General features: G+C 51.0%; 1 protein-coding gene across 5 annotated transcripts in view; it reads right to left on the bottom strand.

Annotated features, from left to right (window-relative positions):
- LOC144595384 (mitochondrial ornithine transporter 1-like) overlaps positions 1-16,045 on the bottom strand; it is a 40,367-nt gene that overhangs the window by 1,775 nt on the left and 22,547 nt on the right. For all 5 annotated transcript variants that reach the window (XM_078402860.1, XM_078402858.1, XM_078402859.1 and 2 more), the window contains 4 exons: positions 14,024-14,282; positions 9,920-10,060; positions 6,946-7,118; positions 851-1,009 (listed from right to left, as the gene is read on the bottom strand). In XM_078402860.1, coding sequence (XP_078258986.1) covers positions 851-1,009; positions 6,946-7,118; positions 9,920-10,060; positions 14,024-14,282 — 732 coding nt within the window. The remainder of the gene's footprint in view (positions 1-850; positions 1,010-6,945; positions 7,119-9,919; positions 10,061-14,023; positions 14,283-16,045) is intronic.

The raw sequence follows: 16,045 nt of genomic DNA, 5'->3' as shown, positions 1-16,045 counted from the left end.
TCAGTGGCAATTTCAGAGGTAGTTGAGGCAGGTACGTAGAAACATAGAAAATAGGTGCAGGAGTCGGCCATTCGGCCCTTCGAGCTTGCACTGCCATTCAATATGATCATGGCTGATCATCCAACTCAGTATCCCATTCCTGCCTTCTCCCCATACCCCCTGACTCCGCTATACTTAAGAGCTCTATCTAGCTCTCTCTTGAATGAATTCAGAGAATTGGCCTCCACTGCTTTCTGAGGCAGTGAATTCCACAGATTCACAACTCTCTGACTGAAAATGTTTTTCCTCATCTCCGTTCTAAATGGCCTACCCCTTATTCTTAAACTGTGACCCCTGGTTCTGGACTCCCCCAACATTGGGAACATGTTTCCTGCCTCTAACGTGTCCCCTTAATAGTCATATGTGTTTCGATAAGATTGTAAGGTCAGAGGGAGGAGAGGGGTGGAGGAGGCTAAGTGGAGGTGAGAAATAGGTGGGAAACCATTGCTGCTAGTTCTATGTTGGGGGTGAAGTGACCGGATAGTGGAGGGGAGGGAGTGCCACTAATCAGGTTATGGAACGGGTGCACACACACGCACGCACGCACAGACGCACACACACACACAGAGACTCACACCACACACTCACACACACACACACACACACACACACACAGACAGAGACACACACACACACACAATGGGAGTGGTGGTGAAACACCTGCTTTGTACGACATATACTTTGCGTGCAGACAGTGTTCCTCGGCCCTCTGCGCCCAGTGGACTCGCTAACACACGAGCTGTTGGGAGGAAGGTTGGGGGGGGGGGGGGGGGGTGGAGATGTACACCGTTCATAGAGTATTTATACTTGCCTTCCGTCATGAAAATATTCCGGAATGTACTAAAGAACCCCGCTTGTTGTCCAGTCATGGAGAGGACCTGTATCCGTGACTTCACGCAGTCTATCGGGTACACGGCGATCCACAGGCAGGCACCTCCAAAACCGCCGCTCACCATCAGAGGGACGGGACCTGAGCAAACACAAGGGCAACGCTTCATTACACAGGTATTCCAACCATCGCTCCTCTGTGCCTCTGTACACGTGACATTAATAAACTCAACTGACCTCTGTAACCATGAGGATCCTTGAAAGATGTGCTGGCCCACCTGAAAAATATCACAAACCCCCCTGCAGTTTGCACACCGGGCCAATAGATCGGTGGATGACGCAGTCAACCTAGGCCTGCACTTCATCCTCCAGCACCTAGACCGCAAGGGGACCAATGCCAGGATTCTGTTTGTGGACTTTAGCTCTGCTTTTAACACCATTGTGCCAGAGCTACCACACTCCAAACTCTTCCAGCTGACTGTGCCTGAACCCCTCTGTCAGTGGATCACCAACTTCCTGACGGACAGGAAGCAGCAAGTGAGGCTGGGAAAGCACATCTCGGACCCGCAGACTCTCAGCATAGGAGCACCGCAAGGCTGCGTACTCTCCCCTCTCCTTTACTCTCTCTACACCAATGACTGCACCTCCACAGACTCCTCTGTCAAGCTCCTCAAGTTTGCGGATGACACTACCCTGATTGGACTGATCCAGGATGGGGAGGAATCTGCCTACAGAGGGGAAGTGACACAGCTGGCGTCCTGGTGCCATCGCAACAACCTGGAGCTCAATGCTCTCAAGACAGTGGAACTGATTGTAGACTTTGGAGAGCTCCCCCTCCCCTCCCCCCCACTCACCATCAACAACACCACAGTCACATCTGTGGAGTCATTTAAGTTCCTTGGAACCATCATCTCCAGGGACCTTAAATGGGGGCCACCATCGACTCCACAGTCAAAAAGGGCCAACAGAGGATGTACTTCCTGGGGCAGCTGAGGAAACACAATCTGCCACAGGCAATGATGGTCCAATTCTATACTGCCATCATTGAGTCCGTCCTCACCTTCTCCATCATGGTGTGGTTTTGCTCAGCCACCAAGCACGACATCCGGAGGCTGCAACGGATCGTTCGCACAGCTGAGAAGGTTGTTGGCTGCAACCTTCCCCCCATTGACGAACTGTACACTGCAAGGGCCAGGAAGCGAGCGGGCAAGATCATCTCTGACCCCTCACCCTGGCCACAAACTCTTCGAAGCACTTCCCTTTGGAAGGCGACTCCGGACTGTCAAAGCAGCCACAGCCAGACATAAAAACAGCTTTTTTTCCACGAGTAGTAGCTCTACTCAACAACCAAAAGTCTGTCGTCTCCTTTTGCTCTGGTATTTTATTTCATTCTTCACATGTGTAAATTATAATGTTTTATTCTTAATTGTTTACTGTTTGAAATATTGTTAATTTGCGAGCAAAGCACCAAGGCAAATTCCTTGTATGTATACGTACTTGACTAATAAAATGTATTCAATTCATTTAAAGATAGGCACAAAATGTTGGAGTAACTCAGCAGGTCAGGTAGCATCTCCGGAGAAAAAGCCATTGTGAAGAAGGGTTCCAACCCGAAACATCACCTATTCATTCCATACCCCCAGTTCCCTTCTCCCTTGACTCTCAGTCTGAAGAAGGGTCTCGACCTGAAACATCACCCATTCCTTCCCTTCTGAGATGTTGCCTGAGCCGCTGAGTTACTCCAGCCCTTTGTGTCGATCTTCGGTCGTTCCTCGCTACACTGAACACTGGTTCATTCAACTTTTCAGATTACACTCTGCATTTACAGAAAATGGAAACAGATACATCCAGGAAAAGAAATTGCGATATGAAATGAAATGAAATTGCATGCTGTAAAACTGAGTGTTTTGGGATCCATGTTGCCCCCCCCTGGGCTCAGTCACTGGGGAAGGCCACATTGACAAGGCAGCTCCCAACTGAACAAGGCAGGACATGCCACTGTGGTGTGGCACAGTGCTGGCTGGCTGACTCTGCTGCCTCTCACTCCCTCACAAGCGCTTCATGCAGATTCTGTAGTCACACTCGAGCGTACGTGGTTATTAATGATTCCATTCCATTGCCGCCTAAACTGCTTTCCTTTATAGCGCAGGGAGGCATTCGAACACTGCAAGGGACGGTTCCAATATTCATAAAGTTAAAGGGCAGCCAGCCATAGTCGACCTTGAGTCATAAACTATTGCAATTTGATCTCTCAGCTTTTATAAACACAGTTTGAGATTCTTCTCCTGCCTTCAGGCAGCCTTGAGGCGGGCAGAGCTCAGTCAAGCCTACGTTTATGCTCGGCACGCTCTGTACCTCTGCAGCAGCATGGAAACAGGCTCATCGGCCCACCGAGGCCTCTCCGACCATCGATCACCCGTCCGCACCAGTTCCACGTTAATCCACTTTCTCATCCACTCTCTATAATCTGGGGACATTTTACAGAGGGACAATTGACCTACAAACCTGCACATCGTATTAAGGGATTGGACACGTTAGAGGCAGGAAACATGTTCCCAATGTTGGGGGAGTCCAGAACCAGGGGCCACAGTTTAAGAATAAGGGGTAGGCCATTTAGAACTGAGATGAGGAAAATCTTTTTCACACAGAGAGTTGTGAATCTGTGGAATTCTCTGCCTCAGACGGCAGTGGAGGCCGATTCACTGGATGCATTCAAGAGAGAGAGAGATAGAGCTCTTAGGGCTAGCGGAATCAAGTGGTATGGGGAGAAGGCAGGAACGGGGTACTGACTGTGGATGATCAACCATGATCACATTGAATGGCGGTGCTGGCTCGAAGGGCAGAATGGCCTACTCCTGCATCTATTGTCTATGTTTCTATGCATGTATGTTTGGGACGTGGGAGGAAACATCAGATCAGCCATGATTGAATGGCGGAGTAGACTTGATGGGCGGAATGGCCAACTTCCATTATGACTTATGAAACTGAAGCACCTGGAGGAAGCCCACGCGGTCGCAGGGAGATTGTGCAAACTCCACACAGACAGCTCCGTACAGATTCATAGTCTGAAGAAGGCTCCAAAACCGAAACGTCACCTATCCACGTTCTCCACAGATGCTGCCTGACACGCTGAGTTACTCCAGCACTCTGTGAAACGTCACCTATCCATGTTCTCCAGAGATGCTGCCTGACCCGCTGAGTTACTCCAGCATCTGTGTCCCACACAGAGTTGCTGCACGTGCAGTTCCTTGTGACTCTGATGATGAGTAATCCCGATCCAACCTCTGGGCCCAGCTGTGTGAACACTCTACCTGGTCAACCAGATGAACGGGTTCAACAGCACCGGGCACATTTGGCAAGTCACACCTTTTATAACGAACACACCGCAAGATGCAGTCAAGGGGCTTTCCACCGATAAGGGAACAATTTAGTTTTAGAGACACAGCACAGAAACAGGCCCTTCGGCCCACCGGGTTCATGCCGACCATTGATCACCTGTTCACACTAGTTCGATCTTATCCCACTTTCTCATCCACTCCCTCCACACTAAGAGCAATTTACAGAGGGCCAACTAATGTACAAACCCACACGTCTTTGGGATGTGGGAGGAAACCGGAGCACCCGGAGAAAACCCACGCCACGCGGTCACAGGGAGAACGTGCAAACTCCACATGAACGGCACCCGAGATCAGGATCCAACCCGGGTCTCTGGCGCTGTGCGACCACGGCCCGAATTGCAGGCTGTCCCAAACATTACCTCAGAGCATCCTTTATGAATAAATAACTTGCTTGTTTTACAGAACTGTGAGCCAAGGGCTAAGGAATAGCCCTTCACTGTTGATGTGCCCATCTAAACCCCCATCTGCCCGCACATGGCCCATATCCGTCTAAACCTTTCCTATCCATGTTCAAATTTATTTTAAATGGTGTTTTCGTACCTGCCACAACTACTTCCTCCTGCAGCTTGTTCCATACACCCACCACCCTCTGTGTGGAAACGTTGCCCTTCAGGTTCCTCTGAACTATTTCCCCCCTCATCTTAAACCAATTCCCCTATGGGTAAAAGATTTAGATTTTTAGATTTAGAGATACGGCGCAGAAACAGGCCCTTCGGCCCACCGGGTCCGCGCCGCCCAGCGATCCCCGCACACTAACACTATCCTACACCCACTAGGGACAATTTTTACATTTGCCCAGCCAATTAACCTACATACCTGTATGTCTTTGGAGTGTGGGAGGAAACCGAAGATCTCGGAGAAAACCCACGCAGGTCACGGAGAGAACGTACAAACTCCGTACAGACGGCGCCCGTAGTCAGGATGGAACCTGGGTCTCCGGCGCTGCATTCGCTGTAAGGCAGCAACTCTACCGCTGCGCCAATACAGATTGTGTACACCTCTATAAGATCGCCCCTCAGCCTCCATTGTCCATGGAATTAAGTCCTAGCCTGCCCAACCTCCCCCTGTTGCTCAACCCCTCGAGTCTTGGCAGCATTCTTGTAAATCTTCTCTGCCCTCTTTACACCACAACGGCATCCTTCTTATAACACGGATATAGCATTCTTTAGTTCTAATCATGTTCCTCCTTCCAACTTTGTGAACCACTATCACAGGTCAAGTTCTATTTATTATCGTATTTGAGCCGGTTTCAGAATGACTGCAAAACAATGACTGAAAATAAAATAATGACAATAGACAATAGGTGCAGGAGGAGGCCATTCGGCCCCTCGAGCCAGCACCGCCATTCAATGTGATCATGGCTGATCATTCTCAATCAGTACCCCGTTCCTGCCTTCTCCCCATACCCCCTGACTCCGCTATCCTTAAGAGCTCTATCTAGCTCTCTCTTGAATGCGCCCACACATTGACTACAAAATAACGAGCCCGTTTCGAATTAATGACGACTTCAAAGATAGATAAGAACGGCAGACAAATGGTTTTCATCAGCTGCAGCTTATTCAGCTGGAAAGGGTGCAGAGAAGATTTACCAGGATGTTGTCAAGACTCGAGGCCCTGAGCTACTGGGAGAGGTTGGCCGGGCAAGGACTCTATTCCTTGGAGCGCAGGAGGATGAGCGGTGAGCTTATAGAGGTGTACAAAATCAGAAGGGCATAATGTCATAAGTGATAGGAGCAGAATTAGGCCATTCAGCCCATCAAGTCTACTCCGCCATACAATCATGGCTGATCTATCTCTCCCTCCAAACCCCATTCTCCTGCCTTTTCCCCATAACCACTGACACCCTTACTAATCAAAAATCTATCTATCTCTGCCTTAAATATATCCACTGACAGCCTCCACAGCTGCCTGTGGCAAAGAATTCCACAGATTCACCACCCTGACTAAAGAAATTCCTCCTCATCTCCTTCCAAGAGGAACATCCCTTAATTCTGAGGCTATGACCTCTAGTCCTGGACTCTCCCATTAGTGGAAACATCCTCTCCACATCCACTCTACCCAAGCCTTTCACTATTTGATACCGTTCATTGAGATCCCCTCTCATTCTTATAAACTGCAGCGAGCGCAGGCCCAGTGCCTTCAAATGCTCATCATATGTTAACCCACTTATTCCTGGGATCATTCTTCTAAATCTCCTCTGGACCCTCTCCAGGGCCAGCACATCCTTCCTCAGATATGGGGCCCAAAATTGCTCTCAATACACGAAATGTGGCCTGTCGACTTACAGATGAACTTTTTGGGAATCCTGATAGTCCAGGATTCCCAGGCTCTTTTAGGGGAAGAGGTGGTGTGAGTGCGCAGAGTCTTTTACCCAGAGTAGGGGAATCGAGAACCAAGGGAAATAGGTTTAAGCTGAGGGGGGGAAAAGATTTAATAGGAATTTCAGGAGTTAGTTGCCGGAGGAGGTAGTTGAGGCAGGTACTTGCCCCAATGTTTAAAAAGCATTTGGGCAGTTGCATGGATAGGAAAGGTTTAGAGGGATATGGGCCAAACACGAGCAGGTGGGACTAGTGTAGATGGGACATGTTGGCCGGCATGGACAAGTTGGGTGGAAGGGCCTGTTTGCACACTGTGTGACTGTGAGGATTATCCGTTCCACCCTGCTGCATGAGGTACTTACCCAGCTCGTCTTTCGAATGTCCGGCTCGAGTGAAGAAAGTGCGGCCCAGCTCATAACCACCGAAGAAGAAGAAGTATCCGGGCATCTCCCTCATCAAGGTGCTGGAGAGACCCTGGTACATGCCCAGCGGCCCATCTGTCTTCAGGACACCTTTGATCACCGCCCACACCGTGCTGAACGGCAAAGGTGTTTTAGTTTAGTCCCGTTTATTGTCACGTGTACCGAGGTACGGTGAAAAGCTTTTTGTTGCGTGCTATCCGGTCAGCGGAAAGACTACGTGGTTACAACCAAGCCGTCCACAGTGTACAGACACTGGATAAAGGGGATAATGTTTAGAGCAACATAAAGTCCAGTAAAGTCCGATCAAATGCGTGGGAAGGAACTGCAGATGCTGGTTTACACCGGAAGAGAGACGCAAACTGCTGGAGTAACTCAGCGGAACAGGCAGCATCTCTCCCCTAGTCGGAGGAAGGGTTTCATAGAAACATAGAAAATAGGTGCAGGAGTAGGCCATTCGGCCCTTCGAGCCTGCAACACCATGCAATATGATCATGGCTGATCATCCAGCTCAGTAACCTGTACCTGCCTTCTCTCCATACCCCCTGATCCCTTTAGCAAAAAGGGCCACATCTAACTCCCTCTTAAATATAGCCAATGAACTGGCCTCAACTACCTTCTGTGGCAGAGAATTCTACAGACTCACCACTCTCTGTGTGAAGAAATGTTTTCTCATCTCGGTCCTAAAAGACTTCCCCCTTATCCTTAAGCTGTGACCCCTGGTTCTGGACTCCCCCAACATCGGGAACAATCTTCCCGCATCTAGCCTCTCCAACCCCTTAAGAATTTTATATGTTTCTATAAGATCCCCCCTCAGTCTTCTAAATTCCAGCGAGTACAAGCCCAGTCTATCCAGTCTTTCCTCATATGAAAGTCCCGCCATCCCAGGGATCAATCTGGTGAACCTTCTCTGTACTCCCTCTAAGGCAAGAACGTCTTTCCTCAGGTTAGGAGACCAAAACTGCACACAATACTCCAGGCGCGGTCTCACCAAGGCCCTGTACAACTGCAGCAGAACCTCCCTGCTCCTAAACTCAAATCCTCTTGCTATGAATGCCAACATACCATTCGCTTTCTTCACTGCCTGCTGCACCTGCATGCCTGCTTTCAATGACTGGTGCACCATGACACCCAGGTCACGTTGCATCTCCCCTTCTCTCAATCGGTCACCAATCGGTTTGTTTCATCCACAAACGTTACCTATTCCTTTTCTCCCGGGATGCTCCCTTACCCACTGAGTTATTCCACAATCTGTGTCTAAAGTCCGATTAAAGATAGTCCGAGGGCAGTCAGAAATGATGCTGTTGGAATAGAGGTTTAGAAGAGGGGAGCGATTGTAATGAGCGACTGCAGATCCACTTTTGGGACCAGCATGCAGAGAGTCTCCTGGCTTGGGCACCATCTTGGAAATACCAAAAAGGTGCGGATATTAACCACGGCCATCCTCACAACCAGAAGGTTGACGAGTAGGGTTGCCAACTTTCTCACTCCCAAATAAGGGATAAAAGGTGACGTCACCGCCCCACGTGACGTCGTTCAGCCACCGGCCACATGCTCCCGCTCCACCAAAGGCGGCCGCCCGGGCTGGGAGGTGGGTTGCTACGCAACCTCCGTTAGGCGGCGCCCGGGCCTCCGGGCCTACAGTGTCCAGGCCTATAGCGGCCCCTGAGCCTACAGTGTCCGGGCCCAGTGTCCGGGCCTACTGCGGCCCCCAGGCCTAATACGGGACAAGGGCGGTCCCGTATGGGACAAACCAATTTAGCCCAATATACGGGATGTCCAGGCTAATACGGGACAGTTGGCAACCCTATTGACGAGGGCAAAGCCGTGGACCTTGTGCATGTGGACTTCTGCAAGGCCTTTGATAAGGTTCCACGTGGTAGGCTGCTCTGGAAGGTTAGGTGGCATGGGATCACCACGACCTTGCCGTGATACAGAGGGGGTACGGGAGGAAGCATACTTGTACATTCACAGATCAGCTGCCACACAGTAAAATCAAAGCATCGCAGAAGTTTCAATTCCCAAATAAACAGGCAACCTATTCTCCACCTTAGATGGAGAGAATGGTAGTGCACAGGATCCGGCTTCTGAACGGCCCTTCCATAAGCAAGGTTACTGTCCGATTCACCTCTACCCCATTGCGGACATTGGACTTTATCTGTGGAACTGATGCGCTACCATGCTGAGGACTATATTCTGCACTCTGTATCTTCCCCTTGGCTCTAAGGGATACCGAGATATAGTGAAAAGCTTTGTTCTGCATGGTGTCCTGTTAAATCACACCGCACACAGGTATTTTTAAGACGGAGATAGATAGATTCTTGACTAGTAAGGGTGTCAGGGGTAATGGGGAGACAGCAGGAGAATGGATTGAAAGGGAAAGATCGACCGGCCATGATTGAATGCGGAGTAGACACGATGGGCTGAATGGCCTAATTCTGCTCCTATGACTTATCAATTTATGAATCAGTTCATACACAGTATAACGGGTAGTGCAAATTTAAAAAAAACAGAGTGCAGAATATAGTGTTCCACAGTCTTGTTTAAATTGAGCAAAATACAAAGGGCTGGAGAAACTCAGGGGGTCAGGCTGCATCTGTTGAGGGAATGGACGGACGACGTTTCAGGTTGGGACCATACTTCAGAGAGCTCTTTTCCTGCTTTCTCCCCCCCCTACTCCATCAGACTGACCTGAAACATCACCTGTCCATACCCTCCACAGTTCCCTAGTTTCTCCACACTGTGTGTTTCGGTCATGGTTCCGTTAGTTGCAGTTCCTTGTGATGCTCGTTCTTGTTTACACTGAGTGGGAGGGGGGACAAACCTGGGGTTACCCTCTGCAAGATCACACTGGGAGGGGGGGATAAACCCAGGGTGACCCTTTGCAAGATTACACTGAGGGGAAGGGGGAACATACCTGGGGTGACCCTCTGCAAGTTTCCCCGACGTCTTCATCTCGTGCATGGCTTGCAGGCGACATTTGACCAGCTCCGTTGGGCAAATGGCCAGAGAGGCGAAGACTGATGCGAAGGAGCCAGACACAGCTTTCTGTAGGTCACTGCAATGACAAACACACACCAGCACTTGCAGGGTGGCAGGGAGGCGGAGATACTGACACACACACACCAGCACTGGCAGGGTGGCGCGAACAGGCAGAGATACTGACACACACACACACACACACACAGTGGTGGGAAGTGTGAATGGGTGGCGATACTCACACACACACACACACACACAGTGGTGGGAAGTGTGAACGGGTGGAGATACTCACACACACACAGTAGTGGGAAGTGTGAACGGGTGGAGATACTGACGCACACACACACAGTAGTGTGAAGTGTGAACGGGTGGAGATACTGACACACACGCAGTAGTGGGAAGTGTGAACGGGTGGAGATACTGACACACACAGTGTAAGTAAATAACTGCAGATGCTGGTACAAATCGAAGGTATTTATTCACAAAATGCTGGAGTAACTCAGCAGGTCAGGCAGCATCTCAGGAGAGAAGGAATGGGTGACGTTTCGGGTCGAGACCCTTCTTCAGACTGATGTCAGGGGGGCAGGACAAAGGAAGGATATAGGTGGAGACAGGAAGATAGAGGGAGAATTGGGAAGGGGGAGGGGAAGAGAGGGACAGAGGAACTATCTAAAGTTGGAGAAGTCGATGTTCATACCACTGGGCTGCAAGCTGCCCAAGCGAAATATGAGGTGCTGTTCCTCCAATTTCCGGTGAGCCTCACTTTGGCACTGGAGGAGGCCCATGACAGAAAGGTCAGACTAGGAGTGGGAGGGGGAGTTGAAGTGCTCAGCCACCGGGAGATCAGGTTGGTTAAGGTGGACTGAGCGAAGGTGTTGAACGAAACGATCGCCGAGCTTGCGTTTGGTTTCGCCGATGTAAAGAAGTTGACATCTAGAGCAGCGGATGGAATAGATGAGGTTGGAGGAGGTTCAGGTGAACCTCTGTCTCACCTGGAAAGACTGTTTGGGTCCTTGGATGGAGTTGAGGGGGGAGGTAAAGGGACAGGTGTTGCATCTCCTGCGGTTGCAGGGGAAATTCCTCGGGGATGGGGTGGTTTGGGTAGGAAGGGACAAGTGGGCCAGGGAGTTACGGAGGGAACGGTCTCTGCGGAACGCAGAGAGGGGAGGGGATGGGAAGATGTGGCCAGTGGTGGGGTCCTGTTGTAGGTGACGGAAATGTTGGCGGATGATTTGTTGGAGACGCTGGCTGGTGGGGTGGAAGGTGAGGACGAGGGGGATTCTGTCCTTGTTACGAGTTGGGGGAGGGGGAGCAAGAGCGGAGCTGCGGGATGTAGAAGAGACCCTAGTGAGAGCCTCATCTATACTGGGAGAGGGGAAGCCCCGTTTCCTGAGGAATGAGGACATCTCTGACGCCCCCGTGTGAAACACCTCATCCCGGGCGCAGATGCGGCGTAGATGGAGGAATTGGGAGTAGGGAATACACACAGGAGACACTCACAGTGGTGAGAAGGGTGAACAGTCGGAGGTAGGGACACACACAGTGGTAGGAAGTGTGAACAGTCGGAGGTAGGGACACACACACAGTGGTAGGAAGTGTGAACAGTCGGAGGTAGGGACACACACACAGTGGTAGGAAGTGTGAACAGTCGGAGGTAGTGACACACACACAGGGTGATGGGAAGGTGTGGACAGTCGGAGGTAGGGACACACACACAGTGGGAAGCTGTCAGTGGTTAGTGGGACTGATCCAGTGTCCCCACACCTGACACCAGGGAATGCTATCTGCTCCGCTTACTTACTGTAGCAATATCTAAAAGACACTTGGGCCAGTTACATGGACAGGAAAGGTTTGGAGGGATATGGGTCAAACACGTGCAGGTGGGACGAGTGTAGAGGGGAACACTTTGGTCAGCATGGATGTGTTGGGCCAAAGGGACTGCTTCCAGGCCGTGCAACTGTGACTCTATTTCCAGTAAATGAATACAACTCTCTGACACTTTACTTTAGACTTTGGCGATACAGCGTGGAAACAGGCCCCTGCCCACCAGCGGGCACCCCGTACTCGTTGAACCTCCCAATCTCGTTGTACCCCTGGGTACAATGACAATAAAGATATATTGTATTGTACACTAGCACCATCCCGCACACTGGGGACAATTTAGAAGGATGAGAGGGGATCTTATCGAAACGTATAAGATTATTAAGGGCTTGGACACGTTAGAGGCAGGAAACATGTTCCCAATGTTGGGGGAGTCCAGAACCAGGGGCCACGGTTTAACAATAAGGGGTAGGCCATTTAGAACTGAGATGAGGAAAAACTTTTTCAGTCAGAGAGTTGTGAATCTGTGGAATTTTCTGCCTCAGAAAGCAGTGGAGGTCAATTCTCTGAATGCATTCAAGAGAGAGCTGGATAGAGCTCTTAAGGATAGCGGAGTCAGGGGGTATGGGGAGAAGGCAGGAACGGGGTACTGATTGAGAATGATCAGCCATGATCACACTGAATGGCGGTGCTGGCTTGAAGGGCCGAATGGCCTCCTCCTGCACCTATTGTCTATAATTTACAATTTGCAGAAACCAATGAACCTACAAACCTGTACGTCTGTGGGGTGCTGGAGGAGACCGGAAACCGGAGAGAACCCGCGCAGGCCAAGGGCAGAACGTGCAAAATCTGTAGAGTCAGGATGGAAGCCGGGTCTCTGGGGCAGCAGGGCAGCAACTCTACCGCTGCGCCACCCTGTTGTTGCACCAAGCTCGTGTACAACACTGCTGTCAGGAGGGAGGGAGGGAGGGAGGGAGGGCTGTGGGAAATTCCTCTGCCGTTTTCTGCCTGAAGTCCATTCAGCACAAGAACTTTGACTATCCTCACTCCACTATCCCTCCTGCCACGGAAAGGACCAGTTCATCGCAAACGCCGTTGCTATGCCAGAAGGCAAGGTGAGTGAGTTGGATGTCTGGCAGAAATAAACCCACATCTAGCTCCGACCTCATGAAACGCAGCAGTGCGCGCCGCCTATGGTCAACCTGCCATTCATCTGCTCTCCCAGGTTTAACTATCAGGGCCACAGAGTTGGTGCAGCGGAGGGCGGCACGGTGGCGCAGCGGTAGAGTTGCTGCCTTACAGCGAATGCAGCGCCGGAGACTCAGGTTCGATCCTGACTGCGGGCGCCGTCTGTACGGAGTTTGTACGTTCTCCCCGTGACCTGCGTGGGTTTTTTCCGAGATCTTCGGTTTCCTCCCACACTCCAAAGACGTACAGGTTTGTACGTTAATTGACTGGGTAAATGTAAAAATTGTCCCTAGTGTGTGTAGGATAGTGTTAGTGTGCGGGGATCGCTGGGCGGCGCGGACTCGGTGGGCCGAAGGGCCTGTTTCCGCGCTGTATCTATAAATCTAAATCCAAATCTAGAAACAGGCCCTGCGGCCCAGCTTGTCGATGCCATCCAAAGACGCATACTGGTCCAGCCCCAGAATTCATAAATAAATAAGGGCGGCACGGTGGTGGAATGGCTGCCTTACAGCACCAGGGAACTAATCAGATCCTGACTAAGGGTGCTATTTGTGTGGAGTTTGCCCGTTCTCCCTGCGACTGCATGGGTTTTTCCCGGGCGCTCCAGTTTCCTCCCCCATTCCAAAGACATGCAGGTTTGTAGGTTGTAGGGAAAAAAACCCGCAGATGCTGGTTTAAATCGAATGTAGACACAAAATGCTGGAGTAACTCAGCGGGTCAGGCAGCATCTCGGGAGAGAAGGAATGGGTGACATTTCGGGACCCGCTGAGCATTTATGTGTACACCCACTGTTCCCTACAGGCAGGTTTGTAGGTTAATTGGCTTCTGTAAAGGTTGTAAATTGTCCCGAGTGTGTAGGACAGCATAGTGCTATCGCTGGTCGGCACCGGCTCGGTGGGCCGAAGGGCCTGCATTCATGCTGTATCTCTAAAGTATAAAGGCTTACTGAAAGTCTAAAGTAAAGTCTCAGGTCTGAAGTCTAAATGACGGCTTGACCAAAGAAGGGGATGTTTTGTGAAGCAGCGGTCACCTGAGGTCAGCCTTGCTGTCCATTCCCGACAGATTCCTCACCACTCGCTGGCAGAAGCCGTAGGACAGGAAGAGCGTGGCATTCTCCGAGATGTGGGCCATGAGCGCGGGCGTGGTGCCCTGGTAGAAGGCGCGCACGCCCCGGTCCCGGTACGTCTTCAGCACGCAGTCCAGCGCGTTGCGGTACATGGTGGGAAACGTCTGCATCTTCACCTTCACCGTGTCGAAAGGCTGGCCCGTGTACACGCACGCAACTCCGCCTGTAGGGAACAGTGGGTGTACACATAAACACAGGCAACTCCGCCTGTAGGGAACAGTGGGTGTACACATAAACACAGGCAACTCCGCCTGTAGGGAACAGTGGGTGTACACATAAACACAGGCAACTCCGCCTGTAGGGAACAGTGGGTGTACACATAAACACAGGCAACTCCGCCTGTAGAGAACAGTGGGCGTACACATAAACACAGGCAACTCCGCCTGTAGGGAACAGTGGGAGCACACATAAACACAGGTAACTCCGCCTGTTGATAATGATAGACACAGGCAATACAAAGGGTAACTCCTCCCGTAGCGGGTGTAGACATAAACCCTCTGAGCAAGGGTCCCAACCCAGAACATCACCTCCCCATGTCCTTCGGAGATGCTGTCCTTCTCCCCCTTTCCTTCCCTCCCCCCCTTTCTGAACTGCCCCCCCCCCCCCCCCCCCGTGCTCACCTGGTCTCCCACCTACTTCCACCAACATTCCTTCCTCTGGCTTCACAATTTGCAACTCTTCCATCAACCTGTCTCACACCTTCTGTTTTACTCTCTGGCCTTTGTCCAAGCACTTGCCTATCAACCCCCCCCCCCCCCACCATCTGTGTTCACCTATGACCTGCCAGGCTTTGCCCTTCCCCCTCCTCTCCCCCATCCCCAAACAGTCTGAAGAAATCTCGACCCAAAACGTCACCGACCCATGTTCTCCACAAAACGTCACCGACCCATGTTCTCCACAAAACGTCACCGACCCATGTTCTCCACAGATGTTATGATTTAGCTTGGTTTATGTTTTCATGTGCACCGAGCGAGGTACAGTGAAAAGCATCTTGTTGACCCGCTGAGTTACTCTAGCGTTTTGCCTTTAAAAAAAAAGAAACCTCCAGCCAACCCTGCTGCCTGCTGCTACAATGGTTGGAGGCAGTCCAGACCACCTACAGCTGAACGATCGCCTTAAACCCCCACCTCCAGCACCCACCCCCAGCTAGCAGAAAGGGAGCTACATATGTGTCTCCCTTAAAATAATGATGGGTTAGAACATAGAACAGTACAGCACAAAAACAGGCCATTCAACCCACAATGTCTGCCTGTAAATGATCCATACCCCTCCATTCCCTGCATATCCACGTGTCTATCTAAAAGCCAGTTAAACACCACTATCGTATCTGCCTCCACCACCACCCCTGGCAGCACGTTCCCATCACCCACCACCCTCTGTGTAAAACTCCCACACATCTCCTTTAAACTTTGCCCCTCTCACCTTGAAGCTATGCCCTCCATCTTGGGGCAATAGGTCTGACTGTCTACCCTCCCTACTCATAATTTGATATACTTCGATCAGATCTCCCCACAATCTCAGGTATTCCAGAGAAAACAACCCAAGTCTATCCAACCTCTCCCTGTCGCTAATTCCCCCTAATGTTTCCATCCTGGGCTAGAGGTTCTGACTGTCTACCCTTTGCATTGAGAGTTTCTCAGACAGGAGACAGCTACAGGAGGTGTCTATCTATGACACAGAGAGTGCTCGCAGGTATCGCACCCGCCAAGCTTCGCAGAGAGTTCTTCACTCATAGGCTGGTGTGCAAGGCCCCATCGGACGCCAAACATCCTTTGCACCACCTCGCCCAGGATTCACAGCAACTGGGACCTCAATGCCTGTCATCTCGTCGCCCTTTCTCCCGTCATGCAGCGACCCTCTGTGGCTCCGGTTTCAACATACTAGGAGCATGGAGAACCAGCTGGGAACAGACATCGCCACCTCCTC

The sequence above is a fragment of the Rhinoraja longicauda genome, chromosome 7 (assembly GCF_053455715.1).
Source record: "Rhinoraja longicauda isolate Sanriku21f chromosome 7, sRhiLon1.1, whole genome shotgun sequence".
Taxonomy (NCBI): domain Eukaryota; kingdom Metazoa; phylum Chordata; class Chondrichthyes; order Rajiformes; family Arhynchobatidae; genus Rhinoraja; species Rhinoraja longicauda.
Note: the sequence above shows the minus strand (reverse complement) of the source record. Positions and strands in the feature narration are given on the sequence as shown.